The 26,267-nt window shown below is 44.0% G+C and overlaps 1 protein-coding gene across 1 annotated transcript in view; it reads right to left on the bottom strand.

Moving 5' to 3' along the window:
• The window catches only part of ACAD10 (acyl-CoA dehydrogenase family member 10), an 84,204-nt gene that overhangs the window by 43,253 nt on the left and 14,684 nt on the right, over positions 1–26,267 (bottom strand). The window contains 5 exon segments of the mRNA XM_063614433.1: positions 1,479–1,620; positions 4,786–4,945; positions 9,698–9,856; positions 13,417–13,611; positions 17,026–17,174. Coding sequence (XP_063470503.1) covers positions 1,479–1,620; positions 4,786–4,945; positions 9,698–9,856; positions 13,417–13,611; positions 17,026–17,174 — 805 coding nt within the window.

Genomic DNA, 26,267 nt, shown 5'->3' with positions numbered 1-26,267 from the left:
GCTATGAAATCTCACGGACTGGCTATAAAGCCGGACTCTAGCACTTGCTTACTAGTTTTATGACCCTGGGTATGCTGGTTAATTTTTTTTTTTTTTTTTGAGACAGGGTCTTACTTTGTGAGTGCAGTGGTACAATCTCAGCTCACTACAACCTCTGCTTCCTGGGTTCAAGTGATTCTCCAGCCTCAGCCTCCCATGTAGCTGGGACTACAGGTGCAAGCCACCAACACCCGGCTAATTTTTGTATTTTTTGTAGAGTCAGGGTTTCACCATGTTGCCTAGGCTGGGCTCGAACGCCTGAGCTCAAAGCAATCTGCCTGCCTTGGTTTCTTTAAGCCTTATTTTTCCCAGTTGTAAATGAGGATTATAATAGTAACATATCATAGAGTTGTGAGGATGCTCTGCAGTAACAAGACATTCAAAGCATTTATTTTAGTGCCTGGCACATACTAACCATTCAATAAATGTTAGCTATTACTATTACTGTCATTGCGACAAGTACATATACAAGGTTTACTTAATTATTTCCTGATTATGGTACAGATTATAGTATATTTAAGTAGTTTCCAAACTCTTTTGTTTGTTTCTTGAGACAGAGTCTCGCTCCATCACCCAGGCTGGAGTGCAGTGGTGCCCATCTCGGCTCAGTGCAGCCTCCACCTCCCAGGTTCAAGAGATCCTCCCACCTCAGCCTCCTGAGTAGATGGAACTACAGGTATGTGCCACCACACCCATCTACTTTTTGTATTTTTGGTAGAGACAGGTTTTCACTATGTTGTCCAGGCTGGTCTCGAATTCCTGATTTCAAGTGATCCACCTGCCTCAGCCTCCCAAAGTGCTGGGACTACATTAGCTACTGCTCCTGGCCTTCCAAATTCTTATTATTAAACAACTTTTTGGTGAGCATATTAATACATAAAGCTGTTTCCCCCTACTTAGAATTATTTCTTTAAGACAGAGCCCCAGAATTGGAATTATTAGGTCTGAAAGTATGAAAACGCTGAGGCTTTTAATAAATTGTATCATATTGTTTTCCAGAATAGTTGTAATTTACATTTGGCTTTTTTGGGGATTGGAGCAGGGTCTCACAATGTCTCCCAGGTGGGAGTGCAATGATGCCACAGTAACTCACTGTAGCCTCAACCTCCCAGCTCAAGCGATCCTCCCACCTCAGCCTCCTGAGTAGGTGTGACTACAGGTTCGTGCCACCACACCCAGGCTTTTTTTTTGGAGGGGGGAGCTAGAAACAGGGTCTTGCTGCATTGCCTAGGCTGGTCTTGACCTCTTGGGCTCAATGATCCTCCTGCCTCGGTCTCCCAAGGCACTGGGATTATAGGTGTGACGAACCAAGCCTGGCCATAATTGTAGTTTTAAATGTCTTGGGGTGTTTTTATGGAGTGCTGACTTTTCAGTTTAGGGCTGAGCTTGTGCACAGTGGAGGCTAGTGGGCAAGTGCTCCCCTGGCCCTGAAAACTTACCTGAACTCCCTCTCTATGGTATGCGCAGATGGAAGGAGTGTCCCTGGGGGCTTCTTCCTCAGAACTAGATCACGATTAGCCAGCCTGATGTAGTAAGTTGGATTTGACTGCCTGTGATCAAACTGAAGGAGTTCCAATGGGCCTGCAAGTTTGAAAACAAAGAAAACTCAAACCAGCCCTGGAGGACAGATCTGAGCAGACATTCTTTCTTTCTAATGAGTTCTGAATTTGGGCTTCAAAATATCCTCATCTGCCATGCAGTGCAAGAAAAGCACCTCTTCCCTGCCTACTAGGAGTGACTGAGTCCCAGGTCTACACTCCGCCAACTCAGGTCCAGGATGACATGCCACTACAGTTTGTCAAAGGCCATTCATTTTATACCACAATAATTTTCTGTTTGTGCAGGTGTCCAATTTTGTCCTTCCTGCCAACTCCTGCTCCATGAATAAAAACATGTTCATTCTGTTTATCAAGCACAAACGCAGCTATGGAAACCCATCTTGCAAAATGGAATGCTTTAAGCCTGAGGATGAAAGGTGCCCTTGCACGTCCCTCTGCCTGACATTGCCGGGAGAGCTGAAAGGAGTGACACAGAGGCCTTAGGCCTGACCCAAAGCTGCTTTCACGAGATGCAATTTCCCACTGCACTAGGCTGAATTCTGTGGCTCCCTTGCAGGATCCTGGCTGAGGTGAAACTAATTCGTTCTCAGCTCCATAAGAAGACTGAACCCTGGGTATAGACTGATTTCACTTGGTTAGAAGAGCAGGCAAGCAACAGAAGTAGGCTGAGTTCTTCCGGCTGGCCAGAGTGGGCGCCTCAGCTGTGCAGAGGCCACTACCAATAATCCAATTGCTGGAAAACATCCTAACATGAAACTCCACCAATAAAAGCCTTTTTCATGGAATAAGTGGGTGAAGCCTTTATTACCTGGGAAAAATGTCTTCTTTGGCCAGGCGCGGAGGCTCATGCCTATAATCCTAGCACTTTGGGAAGCCAAGGCGGGTGGATCACCTGAGATCAGGAGTTTGAGACCAGCCTGACCAACGTGGTGAAACGCAGTCTCTACCAAAAACACAAAAATTAGCCAGGCATGGTAGCACGTGTCTGTAATCCCAGCTACTCGGGAGGCTGAGGCAGGAGAATCACTAGAACCCAAGAGGCAGAGGTTGCAGCGAGCTGAGATCATGCCATTGCACTCCACCATAGGCAACAAGGGTGAAACTCCATCTCAAAAAAAATTAAATCAAATTAAATTTAAAAAAATTGTTAAGTCTCCTTTTTTGTTTTCTTTTGTTTTTGAGATGGAGTCTCCCTCTGTTGTCCGGGCTGGAGTGCAGTGGCGCAATCTCAGCTCACTGCAACCTCTGCTTCCTGGGATCAAGTGATTCTCCTGCCTTAGCCTCCCCAGTAGCTGGGACTACAGGCATGCGCCACCACCCTCAGCTAATTTTCGTATATTTAGTAGAGATGGAGTTTCACCATGTTGACCAGGCTGGTCTCAAACTCCTGGCCTCGAGCGATCTGCCCACCTCAGCCTCCCAAAGTGGTAGGATTACGGGCATGAGCCACCACCCCTGGCCCAAAAGTGTCCTCTAAAGCACACAAGACACTGGTTTTCTGAGGGCGGAATGTGCAGGAGGAAAGAGAAAACTTCTCTCCAAGAAATGGAGACAATTTGTTGCGTTTTAAAATCATGCAACTTTTTTTTTTTTTTGGAGAGAGAGTCTTGCTCTGCTGCTCAGGCTGCATGCAGTGCAGTGGCACGATCTCAGCTCACTGCAACCTCCACCTCCGGGTTCAAGTGATTCTCCTGTCTTAGCCTCCCGAGTACCTGGGGCTATAGGCATGTGCCACCATGCCCGGCTAATTTTTGTATTTTTAGTAGAGATGGGGTTTCGCCATGTTGGCCAGGCTGCTCTCGAACTCCTGACCTCAGGTGATCCGCCCATCTCAGCCTCCCAAAGTACTGGGATTACAGGGGTGAGCTACCACAGCCAGCAACATTATTTTTCCTTTTTTGGGGGGGGGGGCGGGGACGGAGTCTCGCTCTGTCGCCCAGGCCTGCAGTGGCACTATCTCAGCTCACTGCAACCTCGGTCTCCTGGGTTCAAGCGATTCTCCTGTCTCAGCCTCCCGAGTAGCTGGGATTACAGGTGCCCGCCAAAACGCCTGGCTAATTTTTGTAGAGATGGGGTTTCACCACGTTGGCCAGGCTGACCTCGAACTCCTGACTTCAGGTAATCTGCCTGCCTCAGCCTCCCAAAGTGCTGGGATTACAGGCATGAGCCACTGTGCCCAGCCCTTTTTTTTTTTCTTTTCCTTTTTTTTTTTTGAGATGGGAGTCTCACTCTGTTGCCCAGGCTGGACTGCAGTGGCGTGATCTTGGCTCACTGCAACCTCTGCCTCCCAGGTTCAAGTGACTGCTGTGCCTCAGTCTCCAGAGCAGCTGGGACTATAGTTGTTCACCACCACAACCAGCTAATTTTTGTATTTTTAGTAGAGTCAAAGTTTCACCATGTTGGTCAGCCTGGTCTCGAACTCCTGGCCTCAAGTGATCCGCCTGCCTCGGCCTCCCAAAATGCTGGAATTACAGGACTGAGCCACTACGCCCCGGTCAGCAATGCAAATTCTTTTTTTTTTTTTTTTTTTCTCGAGATGGAGTCTTGCTCTGTCACCCAGGCTGGAGTACAGTAGCACGATCTTGGCTGACTGCAACCTCCACCCCCCGGGTTCAAGCAATTCTCCTGCCTCAGCCTCCTGAGTATCTGGGATTATAGGCACCCACCACCACACCCAGCTAATTTTTGTATTTTTAGTAGAGACAGGGTTTCACCAAGTTGGCCAGGCTGGTCTTGAACTCGTGACCTCGTGATCCACCTGCCTCAGCCTCCTAAAGTGCTGGGATTACAAGTGTGAGCCACCGCACCCTGCCTGCCAATGTAACTTCTAAGTCGCCTTCACAAAATGGGCTGTCGTCTCAAAGCATCAGAAACTGTAAAATCCTCTGAGCACATACTGCAGTCCCCAAGTTCCTCTCCCTGTTGAAAGCAGGCAACCACTGCCATACCACACTCTCAGCTGTAAGAGTGGGATAGGTACACTTTTGGAGATCCACAAATAGGGAAGTTAATGCTTTTTCCCAAGCAAAACTGAAAGCAGTGCTCCGATGCACCAGGCCCAATGGCTACTTTCCTCACTGTAAAGCTTCTTTGTCTCCAGCCCATTCCATTAGGGTTGAAAAGTGAGAAACAGACCAAAACCTTCGCCTTGGACAGAGTTACCAAAACATGAGAGACGCCCACATACCTGTGGTCTGGATACCCAGTAAGTCTTTGAGGTACTTCTCCAAGGAATCTTTCGGAATTTCCATCGTCTTTTTCACAGGCCGAGTGTTTGGAACACCTACTCTCAATGTAAAACCCAAGAGAGCTTCTAATTCCTTTACTGCAGTCTCTGGGTCATTAACCTGGTTTCAGAGAGAATATGTAGATGTATATTTTTTGTTGTTGTTATTTTTCCCTTCTTTTCACAGAATGTTGAGAATATATATACATACATATTTTTAATTTTACAAGTCATGATAGTACAGGTGTAGAGAATATATAATGAAGAGGTGCCAGCAGTCAATCCTGGCCTTAGGGGCTCCTATCTGTTTCCTAGGAGGTGTCTGAAATGTTTGTTCCCCTGTGCCATAAAGACATAGCACTTGAACATAAATTTAATTTACTCAGCAAGGCCATTTTTGCTTCCTGCAGAAAGGGTACACTCGCCAGCAGTTTTGCCACAAGAGTACACCAAACAAAGGAGACAGGGTCATTTATAACCTGACGCATCCACCCTACTGCAGTGTCTGGTTTCCATTGGCTGGAATGGGACTTTACATTCTGTATTTGTCCTGATTGGCTAGCAACTTAGAACATTTTAAAAGAGGCAAAGGTAGAGGAGAACAAAGGAAGGAGGAAGTAACTTGTGGAATGCTGAGAAAGGTAAAAACACCTTCAAATAAGGAAGAGGAACACGCTATGACCTAATGCTTGCTTGGACCAGTATAAGCATGCCAGGGCAAATATTTAGGCTAAATTGTGGGAGCTAAGAACATAAAGTATGTTGATTTCTTTATCACGGTTAGCAGATTTTTAACAATGTTAGCACAGGTCTTCAAATAAATTTTGCTTCTAAGAGAAGTTACTATTTATTCCTAATTAAATGGGGAGGAAAGTCTTTGAAGAGGAACCTCTACTTTACTTTTTACAATTCCCCCTCTTTTTATTTTATAATTTCTCTTCAAACTTGTTTAATATGTTTTGACTTAATTGCTTTGTTTGTCCCTCCAATAGAAGTAATTTTTCCAAATAGGGTGGAGGAGAGTTAGGAGTTAACTCTGTAAGTGTGGCAGAGACAAGATTTTGTATACAACTTCGAAGGCCGGGCACGGTGGCTCATGCCTGTAATCCCAGCACTTTGGGAGGCTGAGGTGGGTGGATCACGGGGTCAGGAGTTTGAGACCAGCCTGACTAACATGGTGAAATCCCATCACTACTAAAAATACAAAAAAATTAACCGGGCATGGTGGTGTGCCACTGTAATCCCAGCTACTGGAGAGGCTGAGGCAGGAGAATCACTTGAACCTGGGAGGCAGAGGTTGCAGTGAGCCGAGATTGAGCCACTGCCCTCCAGCCTAGACAACAGAGTGAGACTCCATCTCAAAACAAACAAACAAAAAAACTTTGAAGGCAGGGAATAATATAACAGCCTACAAGAATAAGTACACCTGGCCGGGCGCGGTGGCTCACGCCTGTAATCCTAGCACTTTGGGAGGCCAAGGCGGGCGGATCATGAGGTCAGGAGATCGAGACCAGCCTGACCAACATAGTGAAACCCTGTCTCTACTAAAAATACAAAAATTAGCCAGGCGTAGTAGCGGACGCCTATAGTCCCAGCTACTCGGGAGGCTGAGGCAGGAGAATGGCGTGAACCCGGGAGGCGGAGCTTGCAGTGAGCCGAGATCATGCCACTGCACTACAGCCTGAGCGACAGAGCAAGACTCCGTCTCAGAAAAAAAAAAAAAAGAGTAAGTACACCAATAACAAGAGCAAACAAGGTGAGAACTGAAGTTAAAACTTCTTTTTATCCACTGAACCAATGTTTTATTATTTTAGAAAATGAGTTATTTATTTTAGAATTTTTGGCAAGTTTATCAGATAGGGCTGTTAATCCTGTAGCACTTTTGTTTTAGTCCATCAGGGGCAGTACTACTAGGAATGAAGGTACAACACTGAGTTTTAATTATGAAACAAACATCTTTTTTTTTGCTAGTATTATTATTATTATTATTATTATTTGAGACAGAGTCTTGCTCTGTCATCCAGGCTGGAGTGCAGTGGCGCGATCTCGGCTCGCTGCAAGCTCCACCTCCTGGGTTCACGCCATTCTCCTGCATCAGCCTCCTGAATAGCTGGGACTACAGGTGCCCGCTACCATGCCCGGTTAATTTTTTGTATTTTTTTTTAGTAGAGACAGGGTTTCACTGTGTTAGCCAGATGGTCTCGATCTCCTGACCTCGTGATCTGCCCGCCTTAGCCTCCCAAAATGCCAGGATTACAGGCGTGAACCACTGCACCTGGCCGTTTTTTGCTAATATTATATTTAAAGCTATTTTATTTTTCTAGGCCATCTGGCTGGTAGGTCCTAATAGCACTTTAACACAAATTTAATTTACTCAGCAAGGCTATTTTTACTTCCTGCAAAAAGGGTACACTCGCCAGCAGTTTTGCCATGAAAGTATACCGAACAAAGGAGACGGGTTATTTATAACCTTACGCGTCCACCCTACTGCTGTGTCCAGTTTCCATTGGCTGGAACGAGACTTTACATTCTGTATTTGTCCTAATTGGCTAGCAACTTAAAACTTTTTAAAAGAGGCAAAGGTAGAGGAAAACAAAGGAAGAAGGAAGCAACTTGTAAAATGCTGAGAAAAATAAAAACACCTTCAAGTAAAGAAGAGGAACAAGCTATGACCCAATACTTGCTTGGACCAGTATTAGCATGCCAAGGCAAATATTTAGACTAAATTGTAGGAACTAAAAACATAAAATACATTAATTTCTTTATTGCAGCTAGCAAATATTTTAAAATGTTAGCATGGCTGGGCGCGGTGGCTCACACCTGTAATCCCAGCACTTTGGGAGGCCGAGGCGGGTGGATCATGAGGTCAGGAGATCGAGACCATCCTGGCTAACACGGTGAAACCCCGTCTCTACTAAAAATACAAAAAGTTAGCCAGACGCCTGTAGTCCCAGCTACTCGGGAGGCTGAGGCAGGAGAATGGCGTGAACCCAGGAGGTGGAGCTTGCAGTGAGCTGAGACTGCACCACTGCACTCCAGCCTGGGCAACAGAATGAGACTCCGTCTCGAAAAAAAAAAAAAAAAGCACAGGTCTTTAAATAAATTTTGCTTCTAAAACAAGTTACTATTTATTCCTAATTAAATAACAAGGAAAGTCTTTAAAGAAAAACCTCTACTTTACTTTTTTTTTTTTTTTGAGATGGAGTCTCGCTCTGTCATCCAGGCTGGAGTGCAGTGGCGCGATCTCAGCTCACTGCAAGCTCCGCCTCCCGGGTTCACGCCATTCTCCTGCCTCAGCCTCTCCAAGTAGCTGGGACTACAGGCGCCCGCCACCACGCCCGGCTAATTTTTTTGTATTTTTAGTAGAGACGGGGTTTCACCATGGTCTCGATCTCCTGACCTCGTGATCCGCCCGCCTCGGCCTCCCAAAGTGCTGAGATTACAAGCGTGAGCCACCGCGCCCGGCCTACTTTACTTTTTACAAAGGGTAGTCCTTTAGAGGGAAATTATCAAAGAAGTCAGTGCTCTGAGGAAGGCCTTCAGACCCAGGATATTTAGCTAATGAGGGAGCAGTAGAATGAGTTTCCTCTTCCCATTTAACTCCTAACCACACTGAACTTTCTATCCTGCAGAGAGAAGCACTGGTCAAGGGTTCACAAAACAGCTAGGCATGATGGTGTGCACCCACAGTTCCAGCCACTTGGGAAGCTTGAGGTGAGAGGACTGCTGGAGTCCAGGATTTCAAAGCGCTGGGCAACTTAGGAAGACCTCATCTCAAAAAAGATTCACGGCCGGTCGTGGTGAGGCTGTGAATCTTTGGGAGGCGAGGCGGGCAAATTTCCTGAGCTTAGGAGTTTGAGACCAGCTTGGGCAACATGGTGAAACCCTGTCTTTACTAAAATACAAAAAATTAACCGGGCATGGTGGCGTGCGCCTATAGTCCCAGCTACTTGGGGGCTGACACACGAGAATTGCTTGAACCAGGGAGGCAGAGGTTACAGTGAGCCAAGATCATGCCACCGTATTCCAGCCTGGGTGACAAAGTGAAACTCTGTTTAAAAAAAAAAAAAGCACAATACCCTCTTGTGCCAAGAAGAAAGAAGATTATGCTGCAATGTTTGTTCTTGCCCTACAGGCCCATCAGCTCAACGATGAAAACCCAAACATAGAAGAACAGAAGCCAGGCGTGGTGGCTCATACCTGTAATCTCAGCACTTTGGGAGGGTAAGGTGGGCAGATCGCTTGAGCCCAGGAGTTTGAGACCAGCTTGGGCAACATGGCAAAACCCTGTCTATAAAAAATACAAAAATTAGTTGGGTGTGGTGGTGTATGCCTCTGGTCAGCTACTCAGGAGACTGAGGTAGGAGGATCACTTAAGCCCAGGAGGTTGAGGCTACAGAGAGCTATGATTGCACCACTGCACTCCAGCCTGGGTGACACAACAAGCCCCTGTATGAGAAAAAAAAAAAAAGAATAGAAAAAAGTTGGCATGAGACCCCCTCACATGGCTTCTCGTGCTTCACAGCAGTGAGCTGCATGGCCTGCATGGCTGGTGGGCACTGGCTCCCCACTTAAGGCAGCATCACTGGATCATGAGGACAGTGTGAACACCCCCACAAAGGTCTTAAGCCTGCCATTCACCTCCTTTCCTATCTCTTTTCTCAACCTGCCTTCTCAGTACCTGTTTGTCTTGCTTCCCATTGAAAATACAAGCAAATAGTCACATAGATTTCATAATTAACACAAAATAACATGACTATGGAAACATAGGGGGAAACCCTAAGGAAAGCTAGAGCTACAAATGTAAAAAGATTACAGAGAAACGTTGCACTAGTGGCTGGTGCATGGGAGGGGGTTCAAAAATTACCATTACCTTAATGATGTGAATACCAAGGCTGGCAGCTGCTTTTAGATTTGGTCCAAGGTCATCAAGAAACACGGACTCGGAGGGCTGCAGGCCAAGCCGCTCCAAGCACAGCTTGTAGATCCTAGGGTCTGGCTTACAGATCCCTTCCACGCAGGACTCCACGATCTGATGGAGGGACAGGAATGAGAGATGAATGTCCCGAAAGGTGGAGCTCCCACATGCACGCTGGTAAACTTTTTGAAAGGAAAAGCATAAGAAGGACAGTTGAGATTTATTATAACAAGTAATTTAAGAGTGCTATGATATAAAATGATGTTGCTTTCTTACATTGAGTAATTTGACAATACTGGGTTACAACGTGGGGGCAAACTCGAGAAACCACTGTCTGTTTCAGACACTGTGACCCTGTGCAAACAAGCAAAGCCATAATGGGCCTCAGTGCCATCATCAATAAAATGGGAATAATATTAGTAGTCACCTTACCTATCTTAGCTTAAGTGAGTTCCAAAATGACAAAGCATTTGGCTAATGTCACATCTTGGGGCTAAAAAGAGTAGAAGAAAAGCTGTACACATCAGTTTTACGGAAAGTATTTTACCATTTTTTTTTCCAGAAAGAAGACACTGTTACAGGTATAAAATAAATACGAACTTAGTGTTTATTTCAGAAGTTAAAAACCCATCCATACTCCATTTAGACAGAAATTCCACGGGAGGGCTGACACTGTTCCTGACATGCTAAGAGGCTCCTGTACTCTGATGACCTTGCTTCAGCCACGTATCTGATCCAGAATGGGTGGAGGGTGCTGGTGAGAGTTCAGGAGAACACGGGAAAGCCTTCTCAGTGTCAGGCTGTCTCTGATCCACTGATTCCCCAAAAGTCCTTTTACAGTGTCCCCAGGGCTTCATCTCCTATAGAGTGGGCCCAAGACAGCCAGATAGCCTATAACCAATATCCTCTGATCTGCCCTAAGAACAGAACTAAATCTCTGACTTGCCACTTCGAATGACCCAAGCTCTCCAAGGCCAAGCACAAACCCAATGGCCCCTCTCTCTACCCTACACTTGCATTCTCGGTTGGGTGAGAACTGCTCTTTCAGGTAAATAAATGTCTGGAATAAACTGGACCTTTCTACTTTCTCTTATCTCCTAAGCACCTGAATGAGCTAAAAAAAAAAGTCTAAGAAGCTACCCTAAAGAAAAGGTCAATAGTGAGAAGTACAGAAGCAGGGTGTCTCAGACACCAGTCGATGTAATGCACCAGATGGAAGCGGCAGAGCTGTACTGGCTGAGACAAGAGAAGGGAGAGTGGAGGGAATTGGGGGGGATGCGGCTAAGTTCCAGGAAGCATTCGGCTCCTCTCACTAGGTGAATTACATTTGGGGGAAGTAAAATAAATTCTTAAGATTTATTTGATAAGATCTCTAGCCTTCTCTTTCTTTTCTATTTTGCACATGATAGCATGAACTTATTCAGGGCTTCTATTACTTTCTTGGCAAAGCAGGAACTGTGGGAACAAGGTCAGTGTTTTTCCAAATGTAGATCAGATAAAAATGATTTTATTTATCAAGGCTCTATCCCAGGAAGATGGAGAGGAAGCCTCCTTCTCAAGGTAGGCATGACAGAGGCTGTGTGATAAGAGAAAAGCATGGACAGAATCTGAAGTCCTTCATTGCATCTTGGGGTATCTCACCCCAGCTGCAAGGCAGAATCACCTGTGGAGCTTTTTCGAAATACACATGCCTGGATCCCAACTAGACCTACTCAATGAAAGCCTCCAGGGAAACAGACCCAGCATCTGTACAAACTCCCAGGTCATGTGATGTGTAGGCAGAGTTGAAAATCTTTAATCTCACTGGCACAACGAAGGGTACAAATACACCCAGGCATAGGCAGATGTAGGGCTGAGGTAATATGCCACTTCCTGGACCCAGCAAAAGTAGCTCTAACAAAGATGGAAAGAATCAGAAAGGGGCTCTGGTAGCAAAATGTCCAATACTTGAGTTATCAGAGAAATTTAATCCGATGTGTTCCAGAGGCTACCGTGACTCTCACTATATTTCGTGAGCTGTTCCCTTTTGCACTGACTCAGAATATCTTTGGAGGAATGGGTCAGGGGAAGGGTCCTTCTGATCCATCACAACTCTAAAAGGTGCTGGAAGATCAACTGCCAATCTGGGCTTTGAAGTCTCTAAAGGGAATTATCACTGCTGTTGGTAATAAAACAAAAACAAACATTTTTAAAGTATCCAAATAGGGCCGAGCACGGTGGCTCATGCCTGTAATCTCAGCACTTTGGGAGGCTGAGGTGGGTTGATCACTTGAGGTCTGAAGTTTGAGACCACCCTGGCCAACACGGTGAAACCCAGTCTCTAATATTAATAAAAAACACAAAAACTAGCCAGGTGTGGTGGCATGCACCTGTACTCTCAGCTACTAGGAGGCTGAGGCACGAGAACTGCTTGAACCCAGGAGGTGGAGGATGTAAAGAGCTGAGATTGCGCCACTGAACTCCAACCTGGGCGACAGAGAGAGACCGTCTCTCAAGGAAAAAAAAAGAGAGTACCCAAATAGGGGCCAGGCACGGTGGCTCATGCCTGTAATCCCAGCACTTTGGGAGGCCAAGGTGGGCAGATCACTTGAGGTCCGGAGTTCGAGACTAGCCTGGCCAAGATGGTGAAACCCTGTCTCTACTAAAAATTCAGAGGTGGTGGTGCCAGGGGTGGTGGTGCATGCCTGTAATCACAGCTACTCAGGAGGCTGAGGCAGGAGAACTGCTTGAGCCTGGAAGGCGGAGGTTGCAGTGAGCCGAGATGGTGCCACTGTACTTTAGCCTGGGCAACAGAGCGAGATTGTCTCAAAAAAAAAATATATATATATATATATATATATATAAATATAAAAAAATAAATAGGTCAGGCACAGTGGCTCATACTTGTAATCCCAGCACTTTGAGAGGCTGAGACGGGTGGATCACTTGAGGTTGGGAGTTCGAGACCAGCCTGGCCAACATGGTGAAACCCCCGTCTCTACTAAAAATATAAAAATTAGCCAGGCATGGTGGCACACATCTGTAATTCCAGCTACTCAGGAGGCTGAGGCAGGAGAATCGCTTGAACCTGGGAAGCAGAGGTTGCAGTGAGCTGAGATTGAGCCACTGCACTCCAGCCTGGGTTACAGAGTGAGACTCCATCTCAAAATAAAAAAATAAAAATAAATAAATAAGCACCCAGATATAGCCAAGCATATCAAAACAATAGGTTTATCACATGACAGGTTGGGATACACACATGGAGCAGATGGATTTAGTATGGAAGTAAATCAGGCTGAGGAGGGCAGTGAAGTTTTATTGGACAGCACTGGTCTAGGAACTAATGTCACAGAAATAGAAGGCAACGTAGTTGGTCTTAGAAAAGACCAAAGGATCCATTAAGATATGAGGGTTGATAGAGATGCTTGTGTTATATGAAGACTAAGGTTCGAGTTTAGAATGTAAAGCTGAAGTGTCAACCAGTAATCAAATGCCATAAATGTCTGACCTTGCTAAGAACACAGTGATATCTTAAAGGGTCTGTTTTCAACCTATTGCATTTAAACCTAACTTAGTCTAGTGTCTAAAGGAAAAACTCCCTCACTCAAGATCGGCTAGAAGACAGCATTTAACATTGCACCCTGAAGCAAGGGCACAGATTCTGTTCCAATGGTTTTCAATTAGCTCAAGCTTACCACATCAAACTGTTTCCGGTCCAGGGGCAAAAAGCTTTTCTGGTTGGGAAGATAAAAATTATTGCTCAAGACTGCAGTCTGAAGACCTTTTGCCCGAATTTGAGTTATGGCCTCAGTCATCACTGGGAACTGCTTTGCCACTGGCTCACTGGTCAGCAGAGAGAAAAATGAGTCCACAGGCACGGAGGTCTTTGACTAAGAACAGGAGAGGGCACAGAAGAACAGCAATCATTAAGAGTGACAAACACTCATGGCCAACAGAAAAAAAAAAATGCTTATTCCTGGCATCCTTCTGCTCTCTGGCTACAAGAGCCCAGGCTCACAGCTTGCTGCTTGCAGGAAGTGTGTTCCTCAGCCCCTGTGCTGAACTCTCATATAAGGTTTTTAAAAGTTACCTAGGACTAGAGTTACAGGCTGGGCACAGTGGCTCACACCTGTAATCCCAGCACTTTGGGAGGCTGAGGTGGGAGGACTGCTTGAGCTCAGGAGTTTGACACCAGCCTGGGCAACAAAGTGAGATCTAAAAAAAAATTTTTTTTAACTTAGCCAGGCTTGGTGGCACATACCTGTGGTCCTAGCTACTCAGGAGGCTGAGGTGGGAGGATGGCTTCAGCCTGGGAGATTGGGGCTGCAGTGAGCTATAAATCAAGCCATTGCACTCCAGCCTGAGCAACAGAGTAGGGAATGGAGCTATTTATATCAATACTACAATTAAATGAATTCTTTATTCTGCTCATGGATTGCTAGTTGAAAAAAAAAAAACAGCATATCATAAAAGGATACAGTGAACTCTAAAAGTATATGAAGTATATATAATTTAATTTTTAATGATTGAGAAGTCATTTAATGCTTTTTGTATTGCCTCAGTATCACCATTATGAACTTTAATTTCTGATCAATTTTTTTCCTGTTTTTAAATTCAATCTGTGTGGGTTTTGAAAACTCTTATAAGGCCGGGCGCGGTGGCTCATGCCTGTAATCCCAGCACTTTGGGAGGCTGAGGCAGGCAGATCACGAGGTCAGGAGATCGAGACCATCCTGGCTAACATGGTGAAACCCCATCTCTACTAAAAATGCAAAAAATTAGCCAGGCGTGGTGGCACGCACCTGTAGTCCCAGCTACTCAAGAGGCGGAGGCAGGAGAATAGCTTGAACTCAGGAGATGGAGGTTGCAGTGAGCCGAGATCATGCCACTGCACTCCAGCCTGGGCAACAGAGCAAGACTCCACCTCAAAAAAAGAAAAAAAAAAACAAAAACTTATATTATCACATTTCAAAATGTGCAAAGGCAAGTCTGCTATTTTATATATACATATTCACACACAGATTTTAGAACAGCTTTACTGAAATATAATTCACATGCCATGCAAGTCACCTATTTAAAGAGTACAATTCAATGGTTTTTAATATATTTACAAAGTTGTGCAACCATCACTGCCATCAATTTTAGGACATTTTCATTACTCTAAAGAGCAAACCAGCCAGGCATGGTGGCTCACGCCTATAATCCCAGCACTTTGGGAGGCCAAGGTGGGTGGATCACAAGGTCAAGAGATCGAGACCATCCTGGCCAACATGGTGAAACCCCGTCTCTACTAAAAATACAAAACTTAGCTGGGGCTGGTGGCGCATGCCTGTAGTCCCAGCTACTCGGGAGGCTGAGGCAGGAGAATCGCCTGAACCCGGGAGGCAGAGGTTGCAGTGAGCCGAGATGGCGCCACTGCACTCCAGCCTCGGCGACAGAGCGAGACTGTCTCAAAAAAAAATTAAAAAAAAAAAAAAAAAAAAAAGGAGTAAACCATACCCATTAACAGTCACTCCTCATTTCCCCCAAAGTCTCCTTGTACTAGAAAACCACCAATCTACTTTCTATCTCTATGGGTTTGCCTATTCTGGACATTTTACACAGATGGAATCATACACCATGCAGTCTTTTTTGACAGGCTTCTTTCACTTTGCATAATGTTTTCAAAGTTTACTATTATATATACACATATATGTTTATTTATATATATATATATATATATAAATTGTGGAAAATATATGTAACACAAAATTTACCATTTTAACCCTTTTTTTTTTTTTTTTGAGATGGAGTCTTACTCTGTCACCCAGGTTGGAGTGCAGTGGTGTGATCTCGATCCCAGCTCACTGTAACCTCTGCCTCCCAGATTCAAGGAATTCTCCTGCCTCAGCCTCCCAGGTAGCTGGGATTACAGATGCCCACCACCACGCCTGGCTAAATTTTGTATTTTTAGAAGAGACGGGGTTTCACCATGTTGGCCAGGCTGGTCTTGAACTCCTGACCTCAGGTGATCCGCCCACCTTGGCCTCCCAAAATGCTGGGATTACAGGCGTGAGCCACCGCATTCGACCATTTTTAAGTACACAGTGCAGTGGCATTAAGTACAGTCGTGTTGTCGTGCAACCATCACCATCACCACCATCTACCTACAGAACTTTTCTTACTATATTTTAAATTGTATTTTAGTAGAGCTATTACGGTTACATGAGTTATATCAAGAGCTTAGAACAGTGCACAGTACAGAAAAAATGTTCAATATTATTATTGCTTTAAATAAGCTTTTTTATCAAAGCCATTATGTAGACAGCTCCTGTTTTAGTATCTATTAGAGGGGAGCTTTCAGGTTGTTGAATGCATGCAGGTGCTGGGAGGAGGGTGGCAGGCCCAGAAAGGGCACAGTGGCTCTAAAACCTTTGCCCCCAGGTATCTTGTCATCTGGCTGTTCATTTGTATCCTTCATAATATCCTTTATAATACACCAGAAAACATTAAAAAAATATACGCTGGAGGAACTTAGTAAAGAATTTTTTTTTTTTTTTTGAGACAGAGTCTTGTTATGTTGCCCAGGCTGGAGTGCAGTGGCATGGTCATGGCTCACTGAAGTCTCAGTCTCTAGGGCTCAAGCCTCAGCCTCCTGAATAGCTGGGACCACAGGTGTGCACCACTATGCCTGGCTAATTTTTTTTATTTATAGAGACGAGGTCTGGCTATGTTGCCTAAGCTGGTCTCAAACTCCAGAGTTCAAACACTTCTCCTGTCTCAACCTCCCAAAGTGCTGAAGTTACAGGTGTGAGCCACCATGCCCGGCTAAGAATATTTTTAGTTATTCATATATGAATTGAACATTGAACACCTAGGGGTGAAAAAAATAACTTTATTTTTTTTTTTTGAGACAGTTTCGCTCTTGTTGCTCAAGTTGGAGTGCAATGGCATGATGGCTCACTGCAACCTCTACTCCGAGGTTCAAGCAATTCTCCTGCCTCAGCCTCCCAAATAGCTGGGATTACAGGTGTGTGCCACCACAGCCGGCTAATTTTTTGTATTTTTAGTAGAAACGGGGTTTCACCATGTTAGCCAGGCTAGTCTCGAACTCCTGACCTCAGATGATCTACCCCCTGGGCCTCCTAAAGTGCTGGGATTATAAGCATGAGCCACTGCTCCTGGCCTAAGAAATAACTTTAAAACATGTAATGGGTTATTAGGTTTCACTTTATTTTCAGTTTAACTAACTTATACATGAACGTTGCAACCACTACTCAAGGCAAAAAGAAAAATATGGAAATGTAGGTATGTTTATCACTCACCATTTCAGAGCAAAGTCTCCCAAATTCTTGTAAAAAACCCTCTGCTGTTATTTCTGCTCTCATAAATCTCATCCAGGGCCCATTTTCACCACCTTCCATGAAGGCCTTTAATATAGTTCCAGAAGGGATACGATTCTGTACCTCCCATTCTATAGGAAGTAAAATATGCAAAAATGGAATACATTGACACACGCTGGGGTTTAGGGAGCTCAGGAAAATTACCATACCAGTTCCTACAGCCTCGCTGTACTGCCAGGGTGGATGCTGTTGGAAATTTGCAGACATTCACGAAATGCAAAATCTCAACCTTAGACCTGCAGAGGAAGAGCAATGCTAATGTGTACGACAGAGAGCACACTGCTGTGAAGCATCAAATCCTTAGTGGTTGCTTGAGAGGACTCCGGGCACTGCATGATGAATTTTCTTCCTTGGTCTCATATTCACTGGACCATATGTTAGGTCACTTAACTGGACCTGGCAGAGACTATGGAAGCACATGAAGGAATAAGCCAGATCCTGGTGGCCCCCAAAACATGCCCTTCCTTCTGTAAGCTATAGTAATTCTTCACAGCATGGAGTGAGTACACTGAAATGTTCGCCTGAAATGCTGTCTTTGTGGATAAGGAAGGAAATTTCTTCATTTTTTCAGAAAAAGCCTCACTCAGTCACCCAGGCTAGAGTGCAGTGGTACAATCTCAGCTCATTGCAACCTCCACCTCACGGGTTCAACTGATTCTCGTGCCTCAGCGCCCCCAAGTAGCTGGGATTACAGGCCTGCGCCACCAAGCCTGGCTAATTTCTGTATTTTCAGTAGAGACAGGGTTTTGCCATGTTGGCCAGGCTGATCTCAAACTCCTGACCTCAGGTGATCTGCCTGCCTCGGGCCTCCCAAGGTGCTGGGATTACAGGTGTGAGCCACTGTGCCTGGCCAAGAAGGAAATTTCTGTCCACAAAGAGCTAAGGCAGTGGATGGATCAGCATCAGCATCTGCAGAATACTAGGAACATTTGTACAAGGATTGTTTCTCCTCATCCACAGTTGCTTTTTATGTCTATAATACAGATGCTGGGGGCAAATATATACATACAACATTCATAATTATATATCTAAGACAAAATACACTTTACATATAGCTTTTGTTTTGGAATTAAAACACCTTTGTTGTTTTTTTCTGATAAAGTAGTGTCTGTGCATTGAAAATTTTTCAGACAATATATTTCATAGAAAGCTATACAAAAGAAAGTAGGCTGAGTGCAGTAGCTCACACCTATAATCCCAGCATTTTGGGAGGCCAAAATGGGAGGATCACTTGAGGCTAGGAATCTGATACCAGCCTGGGCCACATGATTAAACCCTGTCTCTAGAAAAAATTTAAAAATTAGCTTGGCGTGGTGGGTTGCACCTGTAATTCTAGCTACTCGGGAAACTGAAGTGGAAGGATCGCTTAAGCCCTGCAGTGAGCTATGATGGTGCCACCAAACTGCAGCCTGGGGACGCAGAGCAAGACCCCATCTCTTAAAAAAAAAAGAAGGAAGGAAGGAAGGAAGGAAGGAAGGAAGGAAGGAAGGAAGGAAGGAAGGAAAGTAAAAGGACAAGCAATCCTATCGTTCAGAAATAACCAATGTTAACAATCTGGTATATGTCCTTTGAAAATAACAAGACTTTTAAAACTCAATCCAAAAAATACTTCTTTAATTTTAGAGCTAAAGCATATAGCATTTTTCACAGTCCCGGAGTTGGCAAGCATGTGAGGAAACCGGCACCATCATATGCTGTTGACGGGAGCGTAAACAAGCACAACCTCTGCAGACAGCAATTTGATAATTTCTGTCAAAATCTGAAATGCACATGCATTTGACGTAGTGATTCTACTTTCAGAAATTTCTTCCATATATATTTATGAAAGTAAGCAAAGGTTATGTACAATTCTGTTTGTGCAGAATTGCTCATAATAAAAAGAACTAGAAAAGTTAAATGTATATTAATAAGGTGCTTATTACATCAATTATGATATATTCATGTAACGGAATACCACACAGATGTTAAAACATATAAACTTGCCCAAAGGTCAGCAAAATATGGCTTGGGGCCAAATCTGTCTCCTATTTTTTTAAGAGATGGGGTCTTGCTGTGTTGCCCAGGCTGGCCTCAAACTCTTGGGCTCAAATGAACCTCCACCTCAGCCTCCCTAGTAGCTGGAACTACAGGCACACACTAGCATGCCTGGCTCTACCTATTTTCGTAAATAAAGTCTTATTGGAACACAACCACACTTGTTTACTATTGTCTATTATTGCTTTCCTGCTGCAATGGTAGAAATTAATAGTTGTGACTGAGAGTATGGCTCACAAAGCCTATCTAGCCTTTCTTTATTTTTTTTTTAAGATGGGGTCTTGCTGTTGCCCAGGCTGGGGTGCTGTGGCACAGTCATGGCCCACTGCAGCCTCAAGCTCCCAGGATCAAGTGATCCTTCTGCCTTAGCCTCCTGAGTAGCTGGGATTACAGATGCGTGCTACCATGCCCAGCTAATTTTTTTATTTTTTGTAGAAATAGGGATCTCACTATGTTGCCCAGGCTAGTCTCAAACTCCTGGCGTCAAACAATCTCCCACTTCGGCCTCCCAAAGTGCTGGGATCGTAGGCATAAGCCATCACATCCACCATGTCTAGCCCTTTATAGAAAAAGTTTACTAACCTCCAAACTAGATCCTACACATATGCCAACTGATATGAAAAAGATGGCAAAATATCATACTGAGTCAAAAAAAGCTATGGAACAGTCTACAGCATATGATCCAATTTGTATATGACCCCCCCACCCCCCACCCCCCCACACAGGCAATTTTTCAAAAATAAACAAGAAACTTTTCACAATGATAACCACTGAAGTCTGGAACCAACTGGGAAAGGGTCGAGGTGGCAGCAGGAAATTTTCTCTGTATTTTACGCTCTTTAGCAGTGACTATTCAATAAATGGGGTTGGCATAACTAGGTTTCAATATGGAATAAAAATTAAATTAAATCATCTTGGCCGGGCGTGGTGGCTCACGCCTGTAATCCTAGCACTTTGGGAGGCCGAGGCAGGAGGATCACGAGATCAGGAGATCGAGACCATCCTGGCTAACATGGTGAAACCCCGTTTCTACTAAAAATACAAAAAATTAGCCGGGCGAGGTGGCGGGCGCTTGCAGTCCCAGCTATGCGGGAGGCTGAGGCAGGAGAATGGCGTGAACCCCGGGGGGTGGAGCCAGCAGTGAGCCGAGATCGCGCCACTGCACTCCAGCCTGGGCGACAGCGAGACTCCGTCTCAAAAAAAAAGAAAAAAAAAAAAACAAACGAATTAAATCATCTTTCAGGCCATCACAAAACAAATTCCCAATACAGTAAATACCCAAGTCAGAAAAACAAAATTCTAAAACTGAGAAAACAATATAGAAGGCTGGGCATGGTGACTCATGGCTAAAATCCCAGCACTCTGGGAGGCAGAGGCAGAGGTGGTGTTTACGCTCCCAAGTTCAAGGCCAGCCTGGGCAACATGGTGAAAACCCATCTCTACTAAAAATACAAAAATTAGCCAGGTGTGGTGGTGCGAGCCTGTAGTGCAGCTACCTGTGAGGCTAAGGTGGGAGGATAGCTTGAGCCTGGGAGGCAGAGGTTGCAGTGAGCCGAAGTCACTCCACTGCACTCTAGCCTGAGTGGCAGAGTGAAATTCTGTCTCAAAAAAAAAAAAAAAAAAAAAAGAAACAAAGAAAGAAAGAAAAACAAAACTTTGGTACAGCTAAAAGCATTATCAATAAAATCAAAAGACAAGGCATAAAAGGAAGAAAATATTTGCAAGTGATATAACAGATAAAAGGTTATTACTGGCCGGGCGCAGTGGCTCATGCCTGTAATCCCAGCATTTTGGGAGGCCAAGGCGGGTGGATCACCTGAGGTAGGGAGTTCGAGACTAGCCTGACCAACATGGAGAAACCCCGTCTCTACCAAAAATACAAAATTAGCCAGGGGTGGTGGTGCATGCCTGTAATCCCAGCTACTCAGGAGGCTGAGGCAGGAGAATCACTTGAACCAGGGAGGCGGAAGTTGTGGTGAGCCAAGATTGCGCCATTACATTCCAGCCTGGGCAACAAGAGCAAAACTCTGTCTCAAAAAAAAAAAAAAAAGGTTTACTGAAAATCAACAAGAAAAGTGAGCAATTCACAGAAAAACTGAATGACCAATTAAAAAAAAAAAAAAAAGGCTCACTACTCAAGAGGCGGGAGAATCACTTGAGACTAGGAGTTTGAGACCAGCCTGACAGCCTGGGCAATACAGCAAGACGCTCTCTAAAAAATAAAAAATAAATTAAAAAAAAATGGCCCAATGCGGTGGCTTGTGCCTATAATCTCAGCACTTTGGAACCCTGAGGCAGGCAGGTCACTTCAGGTCAGGAGTTCAAAACCAGCCTGGCCAACATGGTGAAATCCCATCTCTACTAAAAACATACAAAAAATTAGCTAGGTGTGGTGGTGCATGCCTGTAGTCCCAGCTACTCGAGAGGCTGAGCAAGGAGAATAGCTTGAACCAGGGAGGCAGAGGTTACAGTGAGCTGAGATCACAGCACTGCACTCTAGCCTGGGTGACAGAGTGAGACTCCGACTCTCTGTCTGATAGCTTTGAAGAGAGTAGTGGTTCTCCCAGCATGCAGCTTGAGATCTGAGAATGGGCAGACTGCCTCCTCAAGTGGGTCCCGACACCCGAGTAGCCTAACTGGGAGGCACCCCCCAGTAGGGGCGGACTGACACCTCACACGGCTGGGTACTCCTCTGAGACAAAACCTCCAGCGGAACGATCAGGCAGCAACATTTGCTGTTCACCAATATCCGCTGTTCTGCAGCCTCCACTGCTGATACCCAGGCAAACAGGGTCTGGAGTGGACCTCCAGCAAACTCCAACAGACCTGCAGCTGAGGGTCCTGACTGTTAGGAGGAAAACTAACAAACAGAAAGGACATCCACATCAAAACCCCATCTGTACGTCACCATCATCAAAGACCAAAGGTAGATAAAACCACAAAGATGGGGAAAAAACAGAGCAGAAAAACTGGAAACTCTAAAAATCAGACCACCTCTTCTCCTCCAAAGGAACACAGCTCCTCATCAGCAACGGAACAAAGCTGGATGGAGGATGACTTTGATGAGTTGAGAGAAGAAGGCTTCGGATGATCAAACTACTCCGAACTCAAGGAGGAAGTTCGAACCCATGGCAAAGAAGTTAAAAACCTTGAAAAAAAATTAGATGAATGGCTAACTAGAATAACCAATGCAGAGAAGTCCTTAAAAGACCTGATGGAGCTCAAAACCACAGCATGAGAACTACGTGACGAATGCACAAGCCTCAGTAGCCGATTCGATCAACTGGAAGAAAGGGTATCAGTGATGGAAGATCAAATGAATGAAATGAAGCAAGAAGAGAAGTTTAGAGAAAAAAGAATAAAAAGAAATGAACAAAGCCTCCAAGAAATATGGGACTATGTGAAAAGACCAAATCTACGTCTGACTGGTGTACCTGAAAGTGATGGGGTGAATGGAACCAAGTTGGAAAACACTCTGCAGGATATTATCCAGGAGAACTTCCCCAATCTAGCAAGGCAGGCCAACATTCAAATTCAGGAAATACAGAGAATGCCACAAAGATACTCCTTGAGAAGAGCAACTCCAAGACACATAATTGTCAGATTCACCAAAGTTGAAATGAAGGAAAAAATGTTAAGGGCAGCCAGAGAGAAAGGTCGGGTTACCCACAAAGGGAAGCCCATCAGACTAACAGTGGATCTCTTAGCCGAAACTCTACAAGCCAGAAGAGAGTGGGGGCCGATATTCAACAGTCTTAAAGAAAAGAATTTTCAACCCAGAATTTCATATCCAGCCAAACTAAGCTTCATAAGTGAAGGAGAAATAAAATACTTTACAGACAAGCAAATGCTGAGAGATTTTGTCACCACCAGGCCTGCCCTAAAAGAGCTCCTGAAGGAAGCACTAAACGTGGAAAGGAACAACCGGTACCAGCCACTGCAAAAACATGCCTAATTGTAAAGACCAAGGCTAGGAAGAAACTGCATCAACTAACGAGCAAAATAACCAGCTAACATCATAATGACAGGATCAAATTCACACATAACAATATTAACCTTAAATGTAAATGGGCTAAATGCTCCAATTAAAAGACACAGACTGGCAAACTGGGTAAAGAGTCAAGACCCATCAGTGTGCTGTATTCAGGAAACTCATCTCACGTGCAGAGACACATATAGGCTCAAAATAAAGGGATGGAGGAAGATCTACCAAGCAAATGGAAAACAAAAAAAGGCAGGGGTTGCAATCCTAGTCTCAGATAAAACAGACTTTAAACCAACAAAGATCAAAAGAGACAAGGCCATTACATAATGGTAAAGGGATCAATTCAACAAGAAGAGCTGACTATCCTAAATATATATGCACCCAATACAGGAGCACCCAGATTCATAAAACAAGTCTTTAGTGACCTACAAAGAGACTTAGACACCCACACAATAATAATGGGAGACTTTAACACCCCACTGTCAACATTAGACAGATCAATCAGACAGAAAGTTAACAAGGATATCCAGGAATTGAACTCAGCTCTGCACCAAGCAGACCTAATAGACATCTACAGAACTCTCCACCCCAAATCAACAGAATATACATTTTTTCAGCACCACACCATGCCTATTCCAAAATTGACCACATAGTTGGAAGTAAAGCACTCCTCAGCAAATGTAAAAGAACAGAAATTATAACAAACTGTCTCTCAGACCACAGTGCAATCAAACTAGAACTCAGGATTAAGAAACTCACTCAAAACCGCTCAACTACATGGAAACTGAACAACCTGCTCCTGAATGACTACTGGGTACATAATGAAATGAAGGCAGAAATAAAGCTGTTCTTTGAAACCAATGAGAACAAAGACACAACACACCAGAATCTCTGGGACACATTCAAAGCAGTGTGTAGAGGGAAATTTATAGCACTAAATGCCCACAAGAGAAAGCAGGAAAGATCTAAAATTGACACCCTAACATCACAATTAAAAGAACTAAAGAAGCAAGAGCAAACACATTCAAAAGCTAGAAGAAGGCAAGAAATAACTAAGATCAGAGCAGAACTGAAGGAAATAGAGACACAAAAAACTCTTTAAAAAATCAATGAATCCAGGAGCTGGTTTTTTGAAAAGATCAACAAAATTGATAGACTGCTAGCAAGACTAATAAAGAAGAAAAGAGAGAAGAATCAAATAGACGCAATGAAAAATGACAAAGGGGGTATCACCACCGATCCCACAGAAATACAAACTACCATCAGAGAATACTATAAACACCTCTATGCAAATAAACCAGAAAATCTAGAAGAAATGGATAAATTCGTCAACACATACACCCTCCCAAGACTAAACCAGGAAGAAGTTGAATCTCTGAATAGACCAATAACAGGCTCTGAAATTGAGACAATATTTAATAGCTTACCAACCAAAAAAAGTCCAGGACCAGATGGATTCACAGCAGAATTCTACCAGAGGTACAAGGAGGAGCTGGTACCATTCCTTCTGAAACTATTCCAATAAATGAAAAAGGGGGAATCCTCCCTAACTCATTTTATGAGGCCAGCATCATCCTGATACCAAAGCCTGGCAGAGACACAACAAAAAAAGAGAATTTTAGACCAATATCCTTGATGAACATTGATGCAAAAACCCTCAATAAAATACTGGCAAACCGAATCCAGCAGCACATCAAAAAGCTTATCCACCATGATCAAGTGGGCTTCATCCCTGGGATGCAAGGCTGGTTCAACATATGAAAATCAATAAACGTAATCCAGCATATAAACAGAACCAAAGACAAAAACCACATGATTATCTCAATAGATGCAGAAAAGGCCTTTGTCAAAATTCAACAACCCTTCATGCTAAAAACTCTCAATAAATTAGGTATTGATGGGACATATCTCAAAATAATAAGAGCTATCTATGACAGACCCACAGCCAATATCATACTGAATGGACAAAAACTGGAAGCATTCCCTTTGAAAACTGGCACAAGACAGGGATGCCCTCTCTCACCAGTCCTATTCAACATAGTGTTGGAAGTTCTGGCCAGGGCAATCAGGCAGGAGAAGGAAATAAAGGGTATTCAATTAGGAAAAGAGGAAGTCAAATTGTCCCTGTTTGCAGATGACATGATTGTATATCTAGAAAACCCCATCATCTCAGCCCAAAATCTCCTTAAGCTGATAAACAACTTCAGCAAAGTCTCAGAATACAAAATCAATGTGCAAAAATCACAAGCATTCTTATACACCAATAACAGACAAACAGAGAGCCAAATCATGAGTGAACTCCCATTCACAATTGCTTCAAAGAGAATAAAATACCTAGGAATCCAACTTACAAGGGATGTGAAGGACCTCTTCAAGGAGAACTACAAACCACTGCTCAATGAAATAAAAGAAGATACAAACAAATGGAAGAACATTCCATGCTCATGGGTAGGAAGAATCAATATCGTGAAAGTGGCCATACTACCCAAGGTAATTTATAGATTCAATGCCATCCCCATTAAGCTACCAATGACTTTCTTCACAGAACTGGAAAAAACTACTTTAAAGTTCATATGGAACCAAAAGAGCCTGCATTGCCAAGTCAATCCTAAGCCAAAAGAACAAAGCTGGAGGCATCACACTACCTGACTTCAAACTATACTACAAGGCTACAGTAACCAAAACAGCATGGTACTGGTACCACAACAGAGATATAGACCAATGGAACAGAACAGAGCCCTCAGAAATAATGCCGCATATCTACAACTATCTGATCTTTGGCAAACCTGACAAAAACAAGAAATGGGGAAAGGATTCCCTATTTAATAAATGGTGCTGGGAAAACTGGCTAGCCATATGTAGAAAGCTGAAACTGGATCCCTTCCTTACACCTTATACAAAAATTAATTCAAGATGGATTAAAGACTTAAATGTTAGACCTAAAACCATAAAAACCCTAGAAGAAATCTTAGGCAATACCATTCAGGACAGAGGCATGGGCAAGGACTTCATGTCTAAAACACCAAAAGCAATGGCAACAAAAACCAAAATGGACAAATGGGATCTAATTAAACTAAAGAGCTTCTGCACAGCAAAAGAAACTACCATCAGAGTGAACAGGCAACCTACAGAATGGGAGAAAATT

The sequence above is a fragment of the Symphalangus syndactylus genome, chromosome 13 (assembly GCF_028878055.3).
Source record: "Symphalangus syndactylus isolate Jambi chromosome 13, NHGRI_mSymSyn1-v2.1_pri, whole genome shotgun sequence".
NCBI classification, from domain to species: Eukaryota; Metazoa; Chordata; class Mammalia; order Primates; family Hylobatidae; genus Symphalangus; species Symphalangus syndactylus.
This window is presented reverse-complemented; position numbering and strand designations above follow the sequence as displayed.